Consider the following 23,374-nt stretch of genomic DNA (forward strand, 5'->3'; position numbering starts at 1 on the left):
GGCGGCGGGTGGGGGGCAGTTCTCGGCAGCCAGCGAGGAAGTCTCTGCGAGATGCAATCGCCTGCGCGGGGGTGGCCGGGAAAGTCACGCTAGAGCAGAGGCAGGAGCGGGGCCCCCGCGCTCCCCCAGGCGCCTTCTTGGCTGCTTGAATTCAGGGTGACAGGTGGGCCCCCAAAACATGGGTGCTGCCGGCGGAGAAGGGGTGCAAGCGCTGGGTGCGACCGAGGCAGGTTGGGGGTCGGGAGAGAGCGCTGGCGGGGAAGGGGGTGACTGACCCCAGCCCTGGGCTGGGCACAGCGAGTGTGACACGGAGACGATGGGCTGGAAAAAGGCTGGGGAGCACCCTGGGTCCCAAGGGAAACAGGCACCGAGTGCTCCTGGGGAGCACCGGGAGAAGCCATGCCACGCCACGCCACGCCACGCCATGCCACGCCACGCCACACCACGCCACGCCACACCACACCGTGCCGTGCCATGCCATGCCACCCCATGCCAGCCTCTGGAGGGACCCTCTCCATGGCAGCAAAATGCTGGCAAGGTGTTTCCACCTCCGGACATCGGGCTGTAAGGAAAAAGCTAAGAAAATCACAGAGAGCCCCGAAGGCAGGATGGGGTTGGGAAAGGCTGGGAGGCACACCCGGCCTCGGAGGAAAGCCAAAGCTACCGGGATTTCTGAGCACGGCAAAGAACAAGCAGTGGGGAAGAGCCAGGCATGAGCACTCCTGCTGCTCCCCTCCGGCCCCCGGGCTGGCTGCAGCCGGACACCGAGGTGGTTGCACAGGAGGAGAGAAGACACGGGTTTATCAGGCACCAGAAAAAGCTGATGGTTTGGGAAATACAGAGCCCAGTAGCTCGGAGGGGCTGCGACCCCCGTCCCGGGGAGGAGCCGAGGCTGGCTGGGTGCTGGGGAGCAGCCACGATGTGCCGGGGCTGGAGGCACAGTGCACCGCACCCAGAGGTGCTGTGCCGGCTCCAGATGTGCTGCCCTGGCTCCAGATGTGTGTCCCAGTATAGCTGCCCTGGCTCCAGATGTGCTGCCTGGGGCCCAGATGTGCCTGCCCTCGGTGCTGCCCCGGATCCAGATGTGCACACCCGCAGTGCTGCCCCGGATCCAGGTGCCGGGGCTTGGCTCTAGATGTGCACGCTTGCCCTGCTGCCCCGCGCCAAACGTGAAGGCCCACGGTGCTGCCCCGGCCCCAGATGTGCACCCCCTGCCCCAGATGTGCACCCCTGCCCGCAGTGCTGCCCGGCCCCAGGAGTGCAGCCCCAGATGTGTGCCCCGCAGCAGGTCCCACCCCACGTTTCTCGCTCAGCCCCAGCTCTGTCACCGTAGCCAGATGGCCCCCCCCCAGCCCCCGTCAGCCCCACAGAACGGGCTGAGATTCCCCCAGGACCCTCCTCACTCGCTCCCCTCCACTCCGGGACCCCTGAGGTGCAGCAAAGCCCGCCCGCAAGGCAAGAGCCCCCCTGATTAATAGAAATACTTTCATTAAATAATACATTAAAGACACTACAATGTGCTGAAACCTGTGTTTTTACCAAAACCCTGCCGATCTCACTTTTTCTGGGTCTAACTACATGTATGAGATATGTTACTGTAACTGCACGCTATAGTTTCAGCCTGCAGCGAGCCTTCCCCCCCCGGCCTTGCCCCCCAGGCTGATGCTCTTGCTTTCACCCACCCTTCACTTTCACCAAAAAAAAAAAAAAAACCCTGGATCGGTCAAAACCCAGAGCGGAGGGGGGGCTCGCTGGCAGAGGAAGGGTCTGCCTTGTCCGCCCCCACCCCCCCACCCCACCCCGCCCTGGGAAATGATGTTCCCCACCGATTTTGGGGAGGGCAGAGGCGGGGGAGCGGTGCGGTATTTCCTGTGGTTGCAGCGTTCTGATGAGGTTAACACTGTTATTGAGGTTAACTCTTCAACCGACACGAAAAAGGAAGGCACGGGCTCTGCAGCGGGGGGGGGAAAGTGGGATGGGGAGCCCCGGGACCTCAGCCCCTTCTGCCCCCCGGCCCTGGGGGTCCGCTGCCCCATAGCATCCCAGGGACGGGCACAAGCAGAGGGGGTGACGCTCGGTACGGATGAAAACAACCTCAGTCCTTCAGGAGTCTTTTATTGCAGGCTCCTGGGGTCGGTAGAAAAAAAATGCTTTTTTGCTGTTGGAGCTGAGCCCGGCTCCCCCAGGACCCCCCCTCGCTGGGCTCCTCTCGCCCCCCGCGCAGCCACGCGGGGCGTCAAACGAAATCCATTGGGGATGAACTCGAATTTCCTGGGGCGACTCCAAATCCTCTAACAACTTAAAGACTAAGAAGACAACACGGCCCCCCCTCCGCCCCCCCCAACCCCGCACCCTCAGCCCCCCCATCCCCCGAGGCTGTTCGTTTAAGGGATGCTGGGTTTTCCCATGGACTGACTCAGACTGGAAACTCTCAGTTTTTCTCGGCGCAGATATCTAGGTCAGCCTCCCCGACGCTTGCTGATGCTCCTCGCCGCGCTCGGCAGCCCCGGCCACAGCGGCAGCAAGAGGGGCCCCAGCACCACATGTCCTGAGGACTGGCAAGGTAAGGAGGACACCCCCCCCCGCCACCCCAAGCTCCCACCTGGATTTAAAGCCCCCCAAAAATCCCATCTCATGTTTTTCGGCTGCTGCTCGTGTGCGTTATCCGCTTCTGACACATGTTGCCGGTAAAGATTTCGCAGGGTTTGGGCTTGCACAACCGGGATGACTTTTTCCTTCTTCATTTGCTTCGCATTTTTTTTAGCAATTATGTAGGAGGCGACTTTTTAACAGGGGTGAGATCAAAGCCCAGTGTCTCTCGACGAGGGGAACGTCTCGTTCCTCCTGGCTTTGGAGTTTGCAAACGCCTGTAAGTTGGAATAAAAATGCGACCGCGAGTGATCCCCGGAGGAGGCAGAACTCACGGTCTTGTTTTAGAGCCGTCCGCTGGGCAGAATTATTATATTTTCAGCTCTTTTCACAGACCATGAGGGGTTTTTTTGTTGTTGTTTTCCATTTGTTTTAACTTGCGGAAGGTTCGCAGGCAACCGGGAGGCCTTCAGGTTCCCTTAGTGGGTCAGGTAAGACAAAGGCGCTTGAAGTTTGACTCATTATGAACTTGAGCAGCCCTTAAAACTAACGAGGTCAGCCCCCACAGCAGGAGGAGTACAGAAGCATTAGCTGTAGCTAGCACCCTGCTTTGGGCTGAAAAACCTCATTTTGAAGCTTTTACAGCGGACTCCGGTTCAGCGTCTCCATCGAGGACAAGTTGTCATTTCTAACGTCACGTTTCGTATCGGGTTATTTTAATTATTCTGGCTTACAAAGAAAATTACGGGGGCCCGGGGTTTTGCTCGGTTCTCAGCAGGTGAGGGGGGGTGTAAGGGTCTGCTCAGCGCCCACCTCCCCATGGCGGGGGTGGCCGGGGAGGGGGGGGGAAGCAAAGGGGCTGGGGAGGAAGGTGGAGCGAGCGGGGAAAAATTCGGGCAGGTCTGTGGGATGCGGAGACGAGGAGGGAGAGGGAGGGGAAGCTTTTACCCGGGATTGCGGGGCTGTCGCGGGGGGAGCGCTGCCAGGAGGAGCCATTGCTCGGCTCAGGCAGGACCCGCCGCCGCACGGGGGTGGGAAAGGCGTTACAGAACCAGGGGAATTTTCTGTCCCAGGAATCCCTGTCCGGTTGAGTCTGAGCATCTCCGGGGATGGAGACTCCAGGGCAACCCCTCAGGGGAGCCGGCCCCACGCTTGGTCACCCTTAGAGTGCGTTTTCTGGGGTTTAACTGGAATTTCCTGATTTTCCACGTGAGCCCGTCACCTCCTGCCCTGTCCCGGGGCACCGCTGAGAGAGCTCTGGCTCCCTCCTCTCTACTCCCTCATCAGACATCTCTACCCAGGGACGAGACCCCCTGAGCCCTCTCCTCTCCAGGCTCTCCCAGCCCTCCCTCACACCTCAGCTGCTCCGGACCCTCCGGCATCTTTGCGGCCTTCGCTGGACTCGGTCTGATCTGTCCCTGTCTCTCCTGTCCCGGCGGGAGCCCAGCCCTGGACCCAGCGCTCCAGATGGGTCTCCCCGGGGCTGAGCAGAGGGGCAGGATGAAGACGCGCAGCATCCCCCGCGCTCCCCTCGCCCACCGTGCCAGTCCTCTCACGGAGGAAGGCTCTCGGGCTGCTCGGGCGCGATTTCCCTTTTGTGAACCCGCGCTGCCCGCTCCCATCGCCTCCTGGTCCTCCCGCCTGTGCTGGCAAACGATTTCCAGGAGGGTTTGCTCCATCACCTGTCCCGCCTGTGGGGTACCAAAACCTGCACGAGCATACGCGCCCGTGTAAGGAAAGGATCGGGGACATTTTGCAGATGTGAAAACTCAGAGAAATGTCACCCGAGGTGGACGCTCGGGGAAAGTGGCCTCGGGGCTGCTCGCAGAACGGTAGGGGTTGGAAGGGACCTCTGGAGGTCACCTAGTCCAAACTAGATGGGGCTGGGCACCGGGATCTGCTGATGGGCGACCTGAAATGCTAAGCCCCGTGTGCCCGCTGGCCCGTCTCCCCGTGCTCCTGCCGCTGGCACGACCCACCCTGACCCCAAATCCCCACGAAAGCCTCGCTGTCCATCCCCACTGACACCCCTGGTCCCTGAGCACCGCCGGGCGAGGGCAGACCCGGTGGCGTGGGGCAGCGACGGGGCTGGGGGAACACCTCGCACCTTTCCTCCCCCCAGACTATGCCACGCGCGGGCAGCGGCCGCAGCCCAGGCCATGGGGTCCGGTGAGGCTTTGGTGCTCCACGTCCTGCTCTGCTGCCTGTGTGGAGGTAAGTGGCCTCATGGCACAGCTTGACAGAGCTCGGTATGGCTTGACACGGCTTGATAAGGCTTGGCACGGCTCAGCATGGCTCGGCACGGCTTGGCACGGCTCGATATGGCTTGGCATGGTCTCGGTATGGCTTGATGTGGCTCAGTACGGCTTGGCACGGCTCAGCACAGCCACCGCAGCATCACCCTCATGGACCACCAGAGCAAACATCCCATCCCTGCCAGGGAACTGGAGCCGGAGGGAGGAAACTACGATGCCACCGCTATGGATTTTGGGGGCAGCGCTCTGGTAGCATTGTCGGGGGTGTCCCACGCCCCGCAGCACCCTCTCCTCCCGCATCCCGGGAGCGGGCCTGCATCCAGCGGCGCTGAAGGGTGCTGGCGTTTCAGCGGCTGTGAGAAGCGGCGTGATCCTGCCTCCGCAGGCAGCTGCGCCCTTTCCAGGAAGGCCAGATCGAGCCCGATACCGGCTGCGAGACGGGTTTGCTGGGGCTGGTGCAGAGCCCTCATCTGATAGCGCAGGGCAGCGTGCCTCTGCGCGGCGGCTGCCGCCCTAATCTCGGGGCATCAGAGCTCTCAAGGCTGCGGGTTATTTCCCTGCAGTCATCTAAGCCTTAGAGCAAAACATAAAATTGGTGAAACTAGCTGTTTTCGACCTGAGGGGATGAGTCACCGGGTGCTGGGTCGCTGCTGAAGGCAGGGGGGTTTATCCCCACCCCAGGGGGGGAGTGAGGTGGGGTCCTGCCATGCTGCTGCCCGCATCCCAGCAAAGCAGCCGCCCGCGCGGAGCGATGGGCATCATCCTCCCCCATGGGACACCCAGCCGGAGCCACCCTGACCCGGTGGGTGTCGGCGCAGCTGCGGCAAACATCAAGTGCTCGGGGCACGTCTGGATCGAGCCCGCGCCGGTGGTGCGGATGGGCTCCAACATCTCCATCAACTGCCTCTCCACCCTCGGCTGCAACTGGGACGAGTTATCCATCTTCCTCAACTACAACCGTGTGGAGGGTCCCCTGCGTCCCCTCAACAGCACCACCGTCCAGCTCCAGCTGCAGGATTTCCGGATGCCCTTGGGGACCGTCCTCTGCCTCGCCAAGTGTTCCGGCATCAAAAAGCTGGTGTGCGGCACCGACATCCTGGCCGGCTGTGAGTCCCCCATCCCTCTGGGGTTTCCGTGGCTTTTCTTAAGCCACCAGCACCGGGGTGGTGGGGGCTGGGGGGAGTTGCAGCATCCTGGGCTTTGCATTGCTTGGCGGTGGGGTTTGTCTGCATGCTCTGCCTGCCCTTGCCCCCGCAGACCCTCCGGACCCCCCCAGCAACCTGACCTGCTCCATCGGCGAGCACTCGGGGCGCCTGGCGTGCACTTGGGACGCGGGGCAGCCCACCCACCTCAGTACCCGCTACACCCTCCACCTGCGCAGGTAAGCCCCCGCGGGACGGGGGGGGCTGTGGGGCGATGCACGGAGCCAGACGGGGGCTGGGGGGGCGCGCAGTAATCGGCACAGCTGGCACGCGGTGGTCGGGGCACGGCGGCCACAAACCCGGGTGACACCAGGGCTGCCGGTGCCCCAGTTACACTTCCTAAAGCGCACGTCTCCCCGCTCCCCTCCTTGCAAACCTCACATGAAAGGGGGGGGTTTGATCCTGCAGGGTGGGACCCCGCACACCCCCCCACCCCGTGCCGTTGGTGCCCCCAGCATCACGCTGCAGCCCGTCACAGCCGTGCATTTCTCGCAGAGGCATCGATTCTCCCTAAGATAAAGGGTGCAGCTGGTGGTGTGCACCTAACGCTGCCCAAACCCCGAAACCGAAACCCCCGCAGGGTACAAAAGTTTGAACCTGAGGCGTGTTGCAGCCCTTCCGACCCGGCCCGGGACGCTCCCTGCCACGGCTGACTCCGAAGCCCCCGCGACACAAGACTGGCAGGCTTTCAAAGTTAATCTGACTCAGTTATTAAAGTAAACGCGTCAAATCCCGTCACAGATAGGCTTTGTGAAGAGACGTGATTAACCGCCTGCCTAAATTTGCTCGGGTTCAAACTTTGAACCGTGCAGCCAGAAAGGACTGAGAAAGTTGCCTTCCCGCAGCGAAAACGCGAATGCCCTACAGAAATGCCAAGAAGCGAAGGCGATTACTTTCTAGTTCGCTGCAAGAGTGACAAACTCTGGTTTCGGAGATGACTGTGCCCCCGCCGCCAGCTGTGACCCCTGGAGAGCCGGGGTTGCCTTTCCAGCGGGTGCGTGATGCCGGGACCGGGGCTCTGACTGGGGCTGCCTTCTGCTTCCCAGCGTGGGAACGGCGACGGATGCTGAGGATGATGAGAAGGAGGAGGAAGAGGTCTTCCCCGCGGGCTCGCCGGTGCTGCTGAGCGCGCTGTGCGGTGGGAGCCGCTACTCGGCGTGGGTGCAGGCCACCAACGCGCTGGGCACTGCCCGCTCGGCCCCCCGGCGCCTCGACCTGCAGGAGCTCGGTACGTCTTGTCTGTCCGACCATCCGTCCGTGAGCTGCACCGCGTGATGGGGCTGTGCCTAAAGGCGTCACTTTTGGGACACGCAGCCCCCCTTGACATGCCAGCCCCCCGCTTTCCCGGCTGTCCCCACAGTGGTGCCCGCTCTGCCCCTGGTCACCGGCGCCGAGACGACGGAGACGTCGCCTCCCACCACCACCGTCCACTGGAGGAGACAGACGCTGCGGGAGAACGTGCGCTGTGAGGAACGACACAAAGCCACGGGCTCCCCGGCATGGCATGTGAGACAGCCTGGGACCCCCCCAAACCTCCCCCCACGCAGAGCCATGGGCACGAGCTGCCCCCCCACGTAGGAGATGGGCCAGTGCTGGTCCTGCCAGAGACCCCCCGCGCAGCCAGGGGCAACGGGAGCATCTGGGGTCATTCAATACCCACTTACCCTTTGCCTTGGCACTGGCGGGGGGCACGCAACCCCGGCCATGGGCAGCCCCCCACCTCCACTGGCGCAGGACAGCTGAGGCCAGGCAGGGTTATCTCCGTTTTTTAAGAAAAAGGGCAAAATCATAAATATTTCCAAAGGTTATCTGGCTCTACAAGGGCAAGGCAAAGCAGCCTCTAGGGCTGCTGAGCCCCCCCGCACGCTCGCAGACACAATGACTCCCGGGGCAGCTCCCCCTGGCTCCCTTTCGGAAACCTTCCCGGTGCTGGCAGGGGCTGAGGATGGATCCCAGCATCCATGGGAGCCCCCGAAACTGCCAGAAGCCCAGTGTGGGGGCGGGCTGGGGGCTCTCACTGCACGCCCCCAGCTTGCCCAGTACATTGGGTGTGTTGGCACCGTGTCTTGCAACGGCATCAACCCCAAAAAAACATGCTGGAGCCCCACGGGAGGGGTGATGGGGACCCCCGTAGCTGTGCCCCAAGGCTTAGCCATCCGCATAGAGGACCGTGGCTGTCCCCATCCATGCAGATGATGAAGGGGGTCCAGTGGGGGGGCGGCTGGGTCCCACTCCCCCCCTAGCACCTGCTTCCCTTGCAGGTGGAGGCATGGGACGGCACGGCGCAGGACGGGGCCCGCTCGCGGCACAACCTGCAGAGTGACACCCAGTACGTGTTCCAGGTCCGGTGCCGGCTCAGCTCCCCCAGCAGCCCCTGGAGCGCCTGGAGCACCCCCTTTCTCTACACCACCCCCGAGGCAGGTAAGCTCAGCTCCTTCAGATGCTCAGCAGGGACCTGGCCCAAACTCCGGCTGCTGGGCAAGCCAAGGTTAGCCAGTGGCATGCACGCGGCAAGCACATGACACAGGAGCCTGCATGTCCTCACACTGCTGGAGACCGCTTTTGAGAGACATCGGGCATGACGCTGTGGAGGCCCGGGAGGCATCACCACCATGCCCACGCCGCAGCCGAGCGCTGAGCGCTGTCAGGAGCCGGCAGCTCATCTCACGCCCTCCAAGCGCCAAACCCCGCGGCAGGCTGCAGGTCATGGTGATTTTAGCAGACTCCCGAGGCTGCTGCGGTATGGCGGGAGCCGGAGAGAAACCTGGGGGGCTTTGCGGGCATGTGGTTTTCTGTGCAGAAAGAGGGATGGGACGTGATTATCCATCTTTGGTAGCCCCGACGGCCGGGAGCACCTCTTACCTAGGCGGAAAAGCCACATCAGCCGAGGTGTCCCACCAGCCACAACTAGCTGTCACCTTGGGTCAGCTTCCCCGCTTTGCATCCCAGTTATGGACACCAGGATGAGCTCAGGCATGGAGGCTCAGTTACCTCGGCCGGCAGTGGGCTGAGACGCCTGAGGAGCGATGCCTTCCTTTAGGTCCCAGTTGCAGCGAGGAAGCTGGGGACGCTCTTGTCCTAAAAAGCAGCGTTTGCTGCTGTTTGCAGTCTGGGCTGTTTCCTCCCCGCGGCGGCAGAGCCGTGCAGCAGCGAGCCTGACGCGTGGGAACCAGCCTGACGTCCCGGCATGGAGCCACCAACCAAGTGGGGTGTTCTGCAGAGCCTGGGTGGGAGCCCCGGCCGGTTGCCCTTCGGGAGCCCCTGCCACCTCCCACGCTTCCTCCCGCAGCCCCGGCCGTGCCACCCGACGTCTGGCGGCGCCTGGGCCCGGCCTTCCCGAACGGCAGCCACGAGGTGACGGTCTTGATCAAGGTAAGGGCTGGTTTTTTTGGCGGCTCCTGTGAAGTTTTCGAATTCTCAGCTCCTCCCCGAGAACAGCAGCGGCCAAGAGGCAGGGGAATCACAGACTGGTTTGGGTTGGAAGGGACCCTAAAGCCCACCCAGTGGCACCCCCTGCCCTGGGCAGGGACACCTCCCACCAGCCCAGGTTGCTCCAAGCCCCGTCCAACCTGGCCTTGAACCCCTCCAGGGATGGGGCAGCCACAGCTTCTCTGGGCAACCTGGGCCAGGGGCTCACCCCCCTCACAGCAAACAATTTCTGCCTCACATCTCATCTCAGTCTCCCCTCTTTCAGTTTAAAACCCTTCCCCCTCATCCTGTGGCTCCCCTCCCTGCTCCAGAGTCCCTCCCCAAGGTGATGCTCTTCCTTAAGAGCCCCTTGACTGAAGAGATGGGGGGGAGGAAGAGGAGACTCCAACGTGTCCTTGGGGCAAAATCTCTCCATCCTTGCAAAATCACCCAACTGAGGGGACATCCGTCCTGCACTGGGGCTGCCCAGTGCCGGACCCCACACCCGTCCCCACAGTGCTGTCTGTCTGTCCGTCCGCAGCCCCTGCTGCCGCGGGATGCCCGCGGGAGGATCCTGGGCTATGCCGTGGTTGCCGAGAGCCCCAGGGGAGAGCTGCTCCTCTGCAACACCTCCAGCACTGCCTGCACCGTCCTGGTGCCCCGGGGAACCCGCGTCCTCCACGTCACCGCTCACAACTCCAAGGGGGCGTCCAGCCCCGCCAGCATCGCTCTCAGCCGGGGCACCAACAGCCAGGAAGGTGGGATCTCACACACACCAACCGCAGCCTGGATTTTATCAGGATTGCAGGGAAAAAAATGCTAAAACAAGGGAAAAACCTCACTCTGCCGAGGAACACGGCGTCCTCCAGGCAAGGCCAGCATCCGCCGGGGATGGAGATGCTCTGCAGCTGCCTATCTCAGCCCTTGGGCTTACAGCAACAAGCTTAAAAATAAGTTTATCCTGCCCGCATTGGCTCGGCGCAGTGGTGCTCCCAAAAATAGCTCTGGTCAGGGAGACTGTCCCTGCTGGGAGTTCGGTCCTTGCAAATAGAAAGGAAGGGGAAAAAAAAAAAAAACAAAAACCCAAACCATCCTTTCCAGGCCACTTTAGGTCCCCTGCGCCACAAGTTGTGGTTTTCCCCACAACCACGCTTTCCTATTTTTGAAAGACGTCTTTTTTAATGAGCAACAGGAGGGGAAAGTCCCATTCAAATCGAGGACAAATATATGACTAAGAAGAAACTAAAGAGAAAGAAGGCGGAAAAAATTCTCTAATCTCACGTACTTATCAGAATCACACGCCTTTCTTATAAGAAATGACAGGTAAAGCATTTCAGATGAGACATGATGAAGCTGAAAGATGTGCTTTTGTGACACGTGTATAAGCACATACATATCTACATAGATAAAAACATTTTTTAGATATATATAAAAATATACATATTATATATAAAATATATGGTTTTATTTGTATGTGTATATATATATATTTAAAACGCCACCACATTCTAGAATTTCTTGTTCCCTCTTCAGTCCTTAAAAACTTTCAGGAAAGCCACATTTTTCCTGGGCTTAGCTGCCCCTTCCCAGCCCCCCCGGCCTCTGGAGGTGACAGTCCCCTCGCCACCTCTCTCCACAGAGTTCCCGGCGCCGGCGGCCGTGGAGGTCAAGTCCGAGAATGGGAGCAGGGTCTCGGTGGCCTGGCAGCGTCCCCGCCGCAGCGGGAGGTCCCCGCTCTGGTTCATAGTGGAGTGGGTTTCCACCGCCCAGGAGGATCGGTATTTTTGGAAGAAAGTCCCCTATGAGGAAACACACACGTACATCCCAGGTGAGATTTCTGCTACTTGGTGCTCGGATGCTACTAGGATGCTATAACGTCCTACACCAGGATGTTGTAAAGCCAAAATATATTAGGAAAGGCAGAGGTGTTTTTGAAATTGAGCCCCCTGCCCACTTGGTTTTGGAGAGTGGGACTGTGGAGGGCCCTCAGGGAGGAGGAGGAGAGAAGCCATAGGAGACATGAGGGCAGTCAGTGGGATTTGGTCATAGAATCATAGGGTTGGAAGGCACCTCTGGAGATCACCTAGTCCAACCTCCCTGCCAGAGCAGGGTCACCCAGAGCAGGTTACACAGGAACGTGTCCCCCAGGTGAAGGGCACAGGGGAAGAGGTGACAAGCGAGCTGGCAGGCAGGGAAGCCATGGGGGAACACGTGGAGGCCTGCCAAGCGCAGGAGGTGTTTAGAGGATGTAGAGGGAGAAGGCACAACGCTTGATGCACCATGGTTGCTGCTTTAGCACCTCTCCTCCCTGCCATGCCCAGAGAGACAGGTCGGCGGGTCCTCACCAACATGGCCTGAGCCCAGCAGCAGGAACACCTCAGGACCCATCCCACTCCATTCCTGCTTCCCCCATTAATTCTGGTGCTTATTGGGTTTTTGGGTACTCCCTAGCCAGTTACCTGACCAGGCTTTTGCTCTTCCACATGTGTTTCTGGGAGCAGCTCATGCGGTGGCTTTCCCCAGGGTGAAAGTGGGCTTAGAGCTGGGGACCCCCCCGCACCTCCATCTACTTCCACCACTCAGTAACAAGCCCTTGAGCAAACCTAGAGCTTTCACAGCAGCCTATAAATACATTTTCAAGGCAAATCTTACTTCTTTCCAGAAGAGGCAGCAGCAGGAGGTCACATCAGCGCGTCAGTGTACGCCGTCTACCCCGATGGAGTCAGCAAACCAACCTCCGACCAAGGTAGGCCCAGTTGGGTGGAGAAGTCACTGCTTGCTGCGATGGGGCTACAGACATCAGCTTGCTATTTCATGCTTCATATTCCCACGATCGGCCAGTTTTGCAGAATTACTTAGTTTTTAGAAATGAGATGTAAAACCCTCCCACTGACCAGAGGAAAACAGGGCTCTTGTTGGAAACCCATTAGCTGCAGGTCAAGAAAACAGAGATTTTTATCAATGCGTCTGCATGAAGACCTTCTCTAGCTGATCGTTGCTCCTGCTTGCACATCTCCAATGCACACGAGAACCACATCTTACCCTGCAAGATACACCAATGGATTCATTGTCCCTGTTTTGTGACAGAAAAGATGAGGTTGCTGCTTTGCACGTTGGACAATCAAATGTTATAGAGAAACCAGAACAAAGAAGAAAACTTACCGAAACCAACTGGTCAAGCTGCAGCCCACCCTTCCTTACCTGGAGCTGGAAGCAGGTGGGCTTCAGTTCTGGAGACTTTTAGACAGGACGAAGCATGGGCTGATTGACAAAGGAAAGTAAGGACCGGCTGTGCATCATCTCCACTACTGTCTGTGTTGGCTCTGGTTGTCCTCAAGAGCTGGTCCTCACCCAGGTGAGCCAGGATAAGCCATGCACAGCTCAGCATCTGAGCACTGAGGAGACCTCCCAGCACCACCATACCTGCTCTATGGACACCACAGCACAGACAAAACATCTGCATTTAAGGACACTACACACAGTGTCCAGTAGTAGCTGTGTAGGACCATGGAGACAAGGGAGGGATGAGATGAAATCAAGTCAAGGTCAAGTCATGAAGTCAGCCCATGGGTCTAAGTCAGAACCTCCAGAGATCCTGCAGCATAGCTCATAGCCCAGGGCTGAACCTAAATAGCCCCGTGGGCAGGGGCTGTGGGCGGAGGTCCCAGGTGGGGCTGGTCAGGGCCATTAAGACCTGATTGTCCTCACGGATCCAGCTGTAGCCACATGCAACGGTAGCACCTTGGAATGTCAGCAGTTCACCGACTCACGCTGTAACACAATTTTAGATGCATTATTCGAAGCTGCTCAGATACTTTCCCTACGACGATCCAGCCCTGTGTTTCTGGTTGGCACCTCCCATGGCTTTGAGAACAGCAGTTATTCCATTTTTTCCCAAGAAATGGAAACAAATATTCCCGGCTGGTTCATCCTGGGCTGTTCACGGCTGCTAGCCCCGACTATTAACTGTTATCCTTACGGACACACTGACAGCCTTCGTCTCTGGGCAGGTCAGGGTTTGGACACCACCAGCTCTGGTGACATGAACTTCCAGCATCCTGATCCTCAAGTGGGGCTTAAACTTCGGCAGCAGGTCTCCATCTGCATGGAAAAGGGAAGAGCTGGGTGTCAAAAGGAGGATGCTCTAACCTTTGCACCAGCAAACAGCTTAGAAATGTGTCAAATGTTTGAAAATAGAGACTTCGTCCTTAGCGGTTGCATAGGTCCCACTCTGTGGAGGAGGTGGCCCCTCGTCCCTGCCCTGCTGGGACAGCTGGATTTGGGGATGGAGAGGCAAACATGGGGAGCAGCGGGATTTTTCCTGAAGCAGTCAGCCAGCTGAAGGGTACAGAGGACTTTTCAGATGTGCAAATGAGGGGTTTCGTAAAGCACCTGGATCCTGGCACTTCTAAAGATGCACTTGTGAGTCTTGCCCTTCCTGAATTTCCCACTATTGGCAATTTGTTGTCTTGGGAAAATCCTGCAGCCAGCGGGAGTTGTGCTTGCGCGGATGACTCTGCAAAAGGGACCCTTTATATTTTCAGCAGCTCTGGGGGCATTTCCCTTCCTTCAAACACAACACAGACCCACAACCACACCACCAGCAATATTCACTGCTATTGAAAGACATGGGAAAATCACAGGGAGCAGGGCTGGGAAGGATGGCTACCTGTTCCCAAGGGAAGATCAGCTGTACGGCTTCCATTCCTGACAGACGTTGGGTAAAACTGCTCTTGCATTTCCAGGAAAAGGCAGCTGCTGTGGTTTCACCCCAGCCAGCAGCTGGGACCACGCAGCTGCCCGCTCACTCCCCCGGGTTGGGATGGGGAAGAGAATCAGAAGAGTAAAAGTGAGAAAACTCGTGGGTTGAGATAGAAACAGTTTAATAAGTAAAGCAAAAGCCGCGCACCCAAGCAGAGCAAAACAAGGAATTCATTCCCTGCTTCCCGTCACAGGCAGGGGTTCAGCCATCCCCAGGAGAGCAGGGCTCCATCACGTGTAACTGTTAATTCTGAAGACAAATGCCATCACTCCAAAAGTCCCTCCCTTCCTTCTTCTTCCCCAGCTTTACACACTGAGCATGGCATCCTATGGCATGGAATATCCCTTTGGGCAGTTGGAGTCGGCTGTCCCAGCCATGTCCCCTCCCAGCTCCTTGTGCCCCACCAGCCTGCTCGCTGCTGGGGTGAGGGGCAGAAAAGGCCTTGAGAGCTCAGCAGCAACCAAACCCACCAGCGTGCTATCAACAGCATCTCTCCTCCCAAATCCAAAACACAGCACTTCACCAGCTGCTAGCAAGAAAGTCAATTCTATCCCAGCTGAAACCATGACAGCAACCTGGCCTGGTGCTCCTCAGCCTTGCTGCTAGAGCAGTTGTCCTCCTTCATGACCTGTGCTTTAACTGCTGCAGTTTAAGATGATGACTCTTGTCGTCCTCGTGGTGAAAAGGGGCCAACTACCATCCTTGTCCTTGTAGTGTTGCTCATTTGCCACCCCATTGCATGCTCTGCTGGGGGTGCTCTGGTGGGGCACGTTCTCCCAAGGACGGGCATGCATACCATGCGTGTCCCAGGAGAGACCTTTTTTCTTGCTGGGTGGCCCCGACCCCAGCAGATGACTCCAGCTGAGGGCTGACTGCAGGGCATGGTGGTTCCTTCCCTCTCCAGGGGACCGTGCTGCTCACGCCTGGCCTGGGGTGGTGGCCCAGGCCCCTGTGCAGGGAGATGACCCTGGGAAGATGCGGTGGGTGGCTTGTCCTGACCACATAGCTGTGGTTCTGGTCCAGGCTACAGATGCAGTCCAACACTCAGCCGAGCGGTGGGCTCGTCCTTGGCCTGGACCTTCACCCTTTTTCTGTAGCAGCAGCATCACCACACATTTGTTAAGGAGAAGAGATCCCAAGGGAATTGCTCCGCACAGCCAGGAAGAAAGCTTGCTGCTTCTTTTAGCAAAAAACGCTTCTTGCCATGTCAGGCTCTTTGGCTGCAGGTCTTCCCTCACCGCACAGCCCATCACACAAACAGATATTGTCCGAAAATTCAGTCCCAGGGCGTTCAGGCACTTTGAGAAATAATCTGTAGGTGCTCATGAAAAATGACGGACAATTCCTCAGGAAGACTAAACTGGTGTTTCAGGTACTGAGGGGAGCGATGTGCGTGGAAGACGTTTTGTCGTTGGTGTTGTGTGTTCATCAGCATCTCGTCGAATTGGATCTCTGAGAAACAGGAGATTGTGTAGAGTCTGGCCAGAGCTGGAGTTACTGATTACTTCAGGAGGCTTTCTTTTACTCGCCATACCATTATTTATTTTTCTAAATAATATTAACAAACTGCAAAAAGCCATCGCTTCCATGTTACCAGCTGTTCTCTAAATGAAGTTACAGACATTTTTCTCTGCTCTCTGTTTAAGTCCCTTCAGATGACCCGCTCCCAGGCAGCACCTACAGCGAGATCTCCCACGGTAAGAGGACAGTAGCTCAGACTTGGTAAGCCAGACTTTCTCCTTGACCAGAAGTGGAAATTATAGCCCGAGCAGCGCCTGCGGCATCTGGTGATGGGGAAACGAGAGCTTCCCTTACCCTTGGGAGAGATCAGGGCCAGAAAAGCAACTTTTCCCTTGGTGGCGATGTGAGCTGCATGGCAGGGAAGGCTGCAGTGCTCTCACGGCTCAGTAGCACCTACGTAACGCATCCCTTAAGTTTTGCTTTCTTATGAGACTTATAATATAACTTACATTCCAGCAAATAAGAGATAAGAAGCCCAGAAAAATATAAGATAACGTTAACGTATAGCATAACAGCGATAGACTGTTGCAACCTTGCAGTTTGAACCGGAGAATGATTTAAGCATTTCCCATCCATTTTACGTAACTTCGGTCGTGCTTCTGGTTCGCACATCTTCTGGTAAAGGTTACGTTAATGATCTGTTGCAGTACTTAAACCAAAAGCAAAACCAGCGTAAGCTGAACAAGTCACTTCAGCATTTCTGGAAGGCAAGTCTGAGTAGGAAATGGTTAAACACAGTGACCACACTTCTTCGAATTACTTGATCGAACACCCTGTCCGTGGCCATCGCCCGCGATGCTCCGGTCACAGGAGAACGCGGATGGGACAGTAGTTTTGGTTTTGCTCTTGTTGTGGCTTCGCTTCGTTCACCGGGGAGCAAAAGGGCGAGAGAAATGCTGAAGGCTGCTTTGCCAAAGATCTGCCCTTTCTGTCAGCCAGCTCCAGATGGGGCGGTGGAGCAGGGCCACCCCATTGACCTTTTTCCTCTCTATCCTTTTCCAGACGATGACGTTGGAGTTTTCCTGGGACTGGGCGTCAGCGTGATCGTATTATCTGTTGTTTTTTTAATTCTGATGTTTAAAAAGTCAGCCAGAAAAAGGTATTTCTTTCTTCACAATTTTTCCCCTTATTTCCACCTCCCGCCTTTCTTCCAGAATGGTTTAAAATTAACTACAGAAACCTGCTCTTACTAAGGACAACTTCTCCCATTGATCATAATGCTGTATGAAAAGACACCTATGCCCTCTACAGTAAGGCAGACACCAACAAAAAATAGTAAAAAACGACCCCTCTGTCAAGGCCAGACTTAGGGACGTGTGATATCTTATTACACAGCCGTCAGGGGTAGAAAAAGAGAGGAGAAAACACAGCCTCTGTGGGTAAGTTTTGTCCGAGGAGTTGCTGCTCCCAGTTTTGAGCGAGGAGGGGATGCTGAGGCCCCTCACGCCGGGGGACAGGAGACACCGGAGATTACAACAGCGGAAAAACTCAATGGGGAGAATCTTAATACTGGTTTTTAACACTGACTGCCGTTTGCTAGGCACCCTGGCAAACCAGCGCTCCTTCTGTCCCAGTCTGCTGTTTAGGGATGTCCAGCCGTCCAGGCACTGTTGGCACAATCCCATGGGAGTGGGTGAACCCGGTGGCTCAGAGCTCCCAGCTGGATCCTCCCGACAAACCTAGAAATAAGGGAGAGGAGACCTGGGGCTCGTGGGTGTCGAGGGGCTGCCTCTTTCGGTTCCTGAATCCGGCCTAATCCTTCTGCTCTCGAAGTCATTGTGAAACACGGGTGTTTCAGCAGCAACAGGCACTGAGTGTTTTCCCAGGAGCACAGCAATGCACCGGAACGACAGCAAAGCTCAGCGAAATTGTGAATGATTTTCGTTTCTGCAGCAGCTTTGGCTGTCGGAAAATCAGCTTTTGTTACTGCCGTGTGTTCAATGTCATCACTTCAGGACACACATGGCTCCTCAGGGTCATGCCCATAGTTTGGTTCTCCCCCCACCCCCCAGTTTAGCAACGTTTTCAAGTACAGACAAATTTTTCACAAGGGATTTAACTAGAGTAATTTAGCTTCCAGAATCAAACTCAGAGGAATAAGGTTGAAAGACGAAGAGATAGAGCTCAAACAGGGAAACCCACCCATACGGGATAAACCTGGGGCTTCCAAGCCATCCATGAAGGATGGACACCCTTTGGGTCTTCCCCTCCAGCCAGGGGACAACTTCACGCAGCACGACCAAGTCACTAATAAAATGAACTAACATTTTGGGGTTTATTTTTTCTTTTTGATAAAGAATTAAGGCCACCGTTGTGTCGCTCTTGCCCAAATGGCTGTTTGAAGACTTCCCCCACATGGAAAACAGCAACGTGGTAAAGTCACTCCAGGTAATGGCACCATTATCTCCCAGCTTTTCTTCACCTGTCTCCCCTTAGATTAAAGCTTGCTCCAGAGCTGTGAGAAACACGTGTGGGAAGGGGATTAAGCTCTAAGGGACCAGGAACTGGTCAGGAATCGTTTCCCATGCAGTTGCAAGGTGATGGGAGCCCAGCTGAGCTGAGGTCTTTAAAAGTTGCCTCAATATACACTTTATTAAGTGGCCACAGTTGACTCAAGCCACCCTTGAAATGCGTGCAGAAGCATGGAGACAGGCACAGCTGCTCCCCGTCTTCTCCTGTCCACCTCCCCGTGGTCTCTTTCATGACATGAGGTGGAAAGGAGGAGGAGATGAAGACAAGTCATTGACCTATTTCTTCCTTGGGATGCTCTAGTGATATCTGTCTCGTTGGTAAAATGTGCCAGTTTGTTACTACACTCATAATTTTTTTCCAGGACAAGAGCGATCTCACAGGGAACAGTTTCCATGAGCCATTCTTGGACACCAGTGACCCCACAGTTATGGAAATTGAGGAGGTGCCAGTACACGAGATGTACAAGAATGTGGCCACCAGAAGGAAGCCCAGCGGAGAGGTGCCCGAGGACAGGGAGCACCCGGGCAGCATGGCTCCAACCAGCACCACGGCCCCCGAGCAGATCTGTGACTACAAACCTCAGGTGTCCGACGGGAACGCGCTGGGGTATGTAGCTGCCAACTTCTACCAACTACAGCCCCCCGCAGCCCTCCCAGAACCAGAGACGAACGTCTTCTTCAGAGACTACACGAGCCCCGTTCCCCACCTGTGGGACGGGGAGGCAGGGGGGCACCAGGTCTGTCTGCTGGAGAAGATCAACCTCATCTTAAACACCAGCCGGAGCGGGCAGAGCCAGGCGTTCAGCTCGGCCCAGGGGGGACACGGCTCCTTCCTGGAGAACCCCTGGGGACACGCGCTGGCCTGCGATGTCCAAGAGCAAACGCTGGTCCCCGACGAGCTGGTCTCCTGCCTGAGAGCCATGAACGGGGAGTCGGGGGATGTGAAGACCCGCTTCCCGCAAAGCATCGGAGGATTATTTTGAAAGGGATTGCAGTTGTGATTAAAAAAACCCGAAGGGATGGCCATGGCACATATCAGCCTTTCAGACTGCAAACAGCGGAACTGGAGCAAAACTCTGAAAATTCACCTCTTTAATTGACTACAAATATTTGTGGCTGCCTGGAAGGCTTTGGCCAGTAAATCACAGTTTTAAACTTACCTCATATTGTCACAAGCAGTGGATTCCCGTAAGAACTGAAATACAGAGCAGGTGATTTTTGCAGGACACGATACGCTTCAATTATTATTCAAAATCATTCTCTTGTTAAGTATTAAATTCTCTCGTTTGGAGCATTTCATCCCTGGAGCTGATTGCAGTTAAAATGGATAAAATGATGCCTTAAACATCCTGACTGAATTATGTAAAAATGCCTTGGGATCACTCCTAATGAAGAGCCACGGCACTGAGGAGGATTTCTATATCGTACAGCAGACACGGGTACCAGGAACAGGAAATCTTTTCTGTATGATGGAATAACCCAATTTCATTTTCCCTCCCGTTCAATAATAAAAACTACTTCAGGTAGGAACGAGCCTTCACCATCTGCCAGGCTGCTTTAAAATCTCTCTGAATTGGTCACTGGGCAGACTCTTCATTTTGAGTGAGGGATTTATCATCTCCCAGCAGCTTGCCGCTGCCTCAGCCTTGCCATCCTGTGTGAAGCACAATGTGGTACAGTGAAATGGTGTTTATTCGGCAAGTGACAGGGAATTTGGATCTTCTGACATCCAGAAAATGAGCTACAGGAGTCCCCTTCCCACTGAGGGGTCGTGAAATCATTTACAAGTTTGCCCGGGACTTCAGAAGCGGTCTTGCAAAATGCTCCTAGAGCAACCACAAAATCCCTGGAAATGTGAGAGTTTGGATTATCTACTTGCCGGTCACCCAAAGCTTTTTAAGGAAACACTCCAAATGCTTTTAAGGAATACAAGCATAAAAGAAGTTTACAACACCCTCTAAAATGCCTGACCAGCCAGCGCTCTCAGCGACGTTTGGTCTCCTGCTCCTCTTCTCCTACCTCTTGTGTCCCAGCAGGGACTGGTTTTGATCCGGAGCTGCAGCCATCGGAGGTGACACTGCGTGTGGCTGGGGTGGGCACGGGTGCTGGTGCCAGAGCCATGTGCCCATGCACACCCGTGCACACCCACGGACAGCCATGGACAACCATGCACATCCACGGACAGCCATGGACAACCATGCACGCCCATGGACACCCATGCATGGCCATGCACATCCACGGACAATCATGCATGGCCATGCACATCCATGGACAATCATGCATGCCCATGGACACCCATGCACGCCCATGGACACTCATGCACGCCCATGGACACCCATGGACACCCATGCACACCCATGGACACTCATGCACGCCCATGGACACCCATGGACACCCATGCACACCCATGGACACCCACGCACATCCATGGACACTCATGCACGCCCATGGACACCCATGGACAACCATGCACGCCCATGGACACTCGTGCACGCCCATGGACACCCATGCACACCCATGGACACTCATGCACACCCATGGACACCCATGGACGCCCATAGACAATCATGCACGCCCATGGACACTTATGCACGCCCATGCATGCCCATGGACACCCATGCACACCCATGGACACCCATGGACACCCATGCTTGAAAGAGTCCCATCCCGCTCGTGCACGGCTCTGAATCTGCGTTTACAATAAGTAGCACAAAGAGCCCCCGATCCCCCCGCGCGTGGGGTCTGGGGGCTGGGCTGAGCACAGGGAACGTGTCCGGTGAGAAGGACGTTAACACCGGCATGTTAAAAGGCAAAACGATCGTCTGGCTGGGCACTGCCAAACCAAAACCTGTAAAATAGCGAGAGCAAGACTTGACAAATTTTTGCAAGACCTCAAAGTTACAAAGCTAATGTAGATGCTAACCTATATGTAATTACCTATCTGGAGTTATCCACTTTATTATTATGAAACCACTTTTTGCAGTAGAACCACTAAACCTGGATATTTTAATCTTTCTTTCAATTTTTGCTAGGCACCGCATGCCTTTCTGTTGCACAAAAGGATTAATTTTGTTGTTTCCTCATGGACGCCTTGAAACCAACACAGCTGTGTGCTCTACTTGTTGCCTTTTACCAGCCCCAGAGATGTGTCGCTTAAATGTACCCAGTAGTAGTTACCTGGCAAGACGGAGTAGGATTATTCTTTAGAAGCAGCAAACCGTTTCCAAGCCAGAAATGTGACTTTTACATGTAAGCGAGTCTAAAATTAGTGATTGCTGCCTGTGCAGGAAGGAAATTGTAAAAGAACAGCCACATACTGTCAGCAGCCCAAATGTGAGATGGGGAAGGTATTTTTTTTTTCAATGTCCACATCCTGAGACTTGTGCTGCTGCTATCGCCTGAAACTACCAAACCCCGGGGGTGAAAGTGCTCGTCTTGTCAGAAAACAAGGCTGAAAGCCTGGTTTTACGCTTCAGGTGCCTGCTGGTTGGATTTCCAGCCCCGCTAACCCACTCCCGCGCGGAGACCTGCCCAGCTCCTCTCCCGTTCAGCAGCTCTCAGCCCCTGGCCCCGCGGGGCAAAGCATTGCCCCGCTCTCACCGGGCAAAGCTCCCGCTGGTTTCCTGGGGGGCAAGGGAAATAATTCTCCTGCGCATGGATGCATCTGGTAAATACGGACTCGTTACCAGGGCAAATGGAAGGAGAAGGGCACAAATACATATGTGTATATATATTTCCCCCCCCCCCGGTTGAACTATTCTATTCTAATATATAGTTCAGTTAACCCTCTCCCTCCCTTCTAACCCATTTGGACGGCGTTTGTACCTACCAATGGTTTAAAAGAGGTGAGCGGCTTGGTCTGGGGTGGACACCTGTGATGCTCACCTCTGGCAACGAACGCATCCATGGGTAAATCGACCGGTGCGTGAAGACAGCAGGAATTTTTGATACTAGTCCAATATCCCGATGCCACATCATGTCCTCGGTTTCAGATTTTTACTTCTCAGATGTGCTTTTCACTCTGCTGTCCGTCTTTGGCTGCTGGGCCCTTGGAAAGCCCTTTGCATCCCGCCTCTGCCGGCCTTCCACCAGGCGCGGTGTTCAGGGATGTCAACCAGCCACCTGGGAGATGGGAACTGAGCGACAGGCGTGCAAGCCCACCACCGAGATCCTCCCATGGGCAGCCCTTGAACATGTCGACGGCCCAGTGCTTTGAATCAAATCACAAAGCCGTTTTATTCTCCCTCCCTCAAATACTACATGCTCTCTAATTCTTGGTATTAGTGTTTTCTAAACTTTTGCTAAGTATATTCTTGGCAGCCATATCTTGCGCCAGCAGTTTCCACAGGTTACTTATCAGTTTGGCAATGAGTTTCGTGGGCTGTTCAGCTTCACTGCACCATGCGGTTGTACACCTTGGAGGCACGTAAAGGAAGTGTACGCTGAGTAATGTCTATACCTACAGACGTGCACCAAAAGGCACTGAGCTCCCGTGTGCCTCTCCCTCCACCTGCGCAGGATTGCAAACCCAGCTGTACGTTATCGCAGTGAAAGCTGTATGTAATTATTTTATGACAAGACATTTTCTTTTTTCAGGCCGAATGCGTAATGCGGAGAAGGTGGCTGCTGTCGAAGTTATAGTGTGGGGGTCTTTGCACAAGGGATGCTTTTTTGGTGTGTAGAAGTGGCGATGCCGTGTCCCTTGATGTAAAGGAGTGGTGAATCCACCTCCCTTGATGCAAAGGGGTGGTGACCCCATGTCCCTTAATGTAAAGGAGTGGTGACTCCATCTCCCTTGATGCAAAGGAGTGGTGACCCTACGTTCCTTGATGTAAAGGAGTGGTGATTCCACCTCCCTTGATGTAAAGGAGTGGTGATTCCATGTTCCTTCACGTAAAGGAGTGGTGATTCCATCTCCCTTGATGTAAAGGGGTGGTGACCCCATGTCCCTTGATGTACAGGGGTGGTGACCCCATGTCCCTTGGTGTTAAGGAGTGGTGACCCCATGTCCCATGAGCTTGATGTCCCTGACGGAGACAGCCGGGGGCCCTCAGAGACGTCCCCACCAGCCTGAGGAGGAGCTCAGCGAGAGGAGCACTGGTGCAAGCCAGCAGCCACCCACTCATCTACTGGTAATGGCATTAAACAGCAAAGCAGGCAGCTCAT

At 55.9% G+C, this 23,374-nt stretch overlaps 1 protein-coding gene across 1 annotated transcript; it reads left to right on the top strand.

Annotated features, from left to right (window-relative positions):
• Window positions 1-2,484: 2,484 nt before the first annotated feature.
• IL23R (interleukin 23 receptor) lies at window positions 2,485-19,999 on the top strand. Its single transcript, XM_054212431.1, has 15 exons — window positions 2,485-2,563; window positions 4,712-4,803; window positions 5,663-5,950; window positions 6,102-6,225; window positions 7,093-7,274; window positions 7,407-7,552; window positions 8,308-8,467; window positions 9,336-9,418; window positions 9,996-10,212; window positions 11,094-11,282; window positions 12,117-12,200; window positions 15,863-15,913; window positions 16,740-16,836; window positions 18,035-18,125; window positions 18,571-19,999. Exons 2-15 carry the CDS (start codon window positions 4,749-4,751, stop codon window positions 19,189-19,191), a joined length of 2,388 nt encoding a protein of 795 aa, XP_054068406.1. The 5' UTR covers window positions 2,485-2,563; window positions 4,712-4,748; the 3' UTR covers window positions 19,192-19,999.
• Window positions 20,000-23,374: the final 3,375 nt, after the last annotated feature.

The sequence above is a fragment of the Rissa tridactyla genome, chromosome 8, assembly GCF_028500815.1.
Source record: "Rissa tridactyla isolate bRisTri1 chromosome 8, bRisTri1.patW.cur.20221130, whole genome shotgun sequence".
NCBI lineage: Eukaryota > Metazoa > Chordata > Aves > Charadriiformes > Laridae > Rissa > Rissa tridactyla.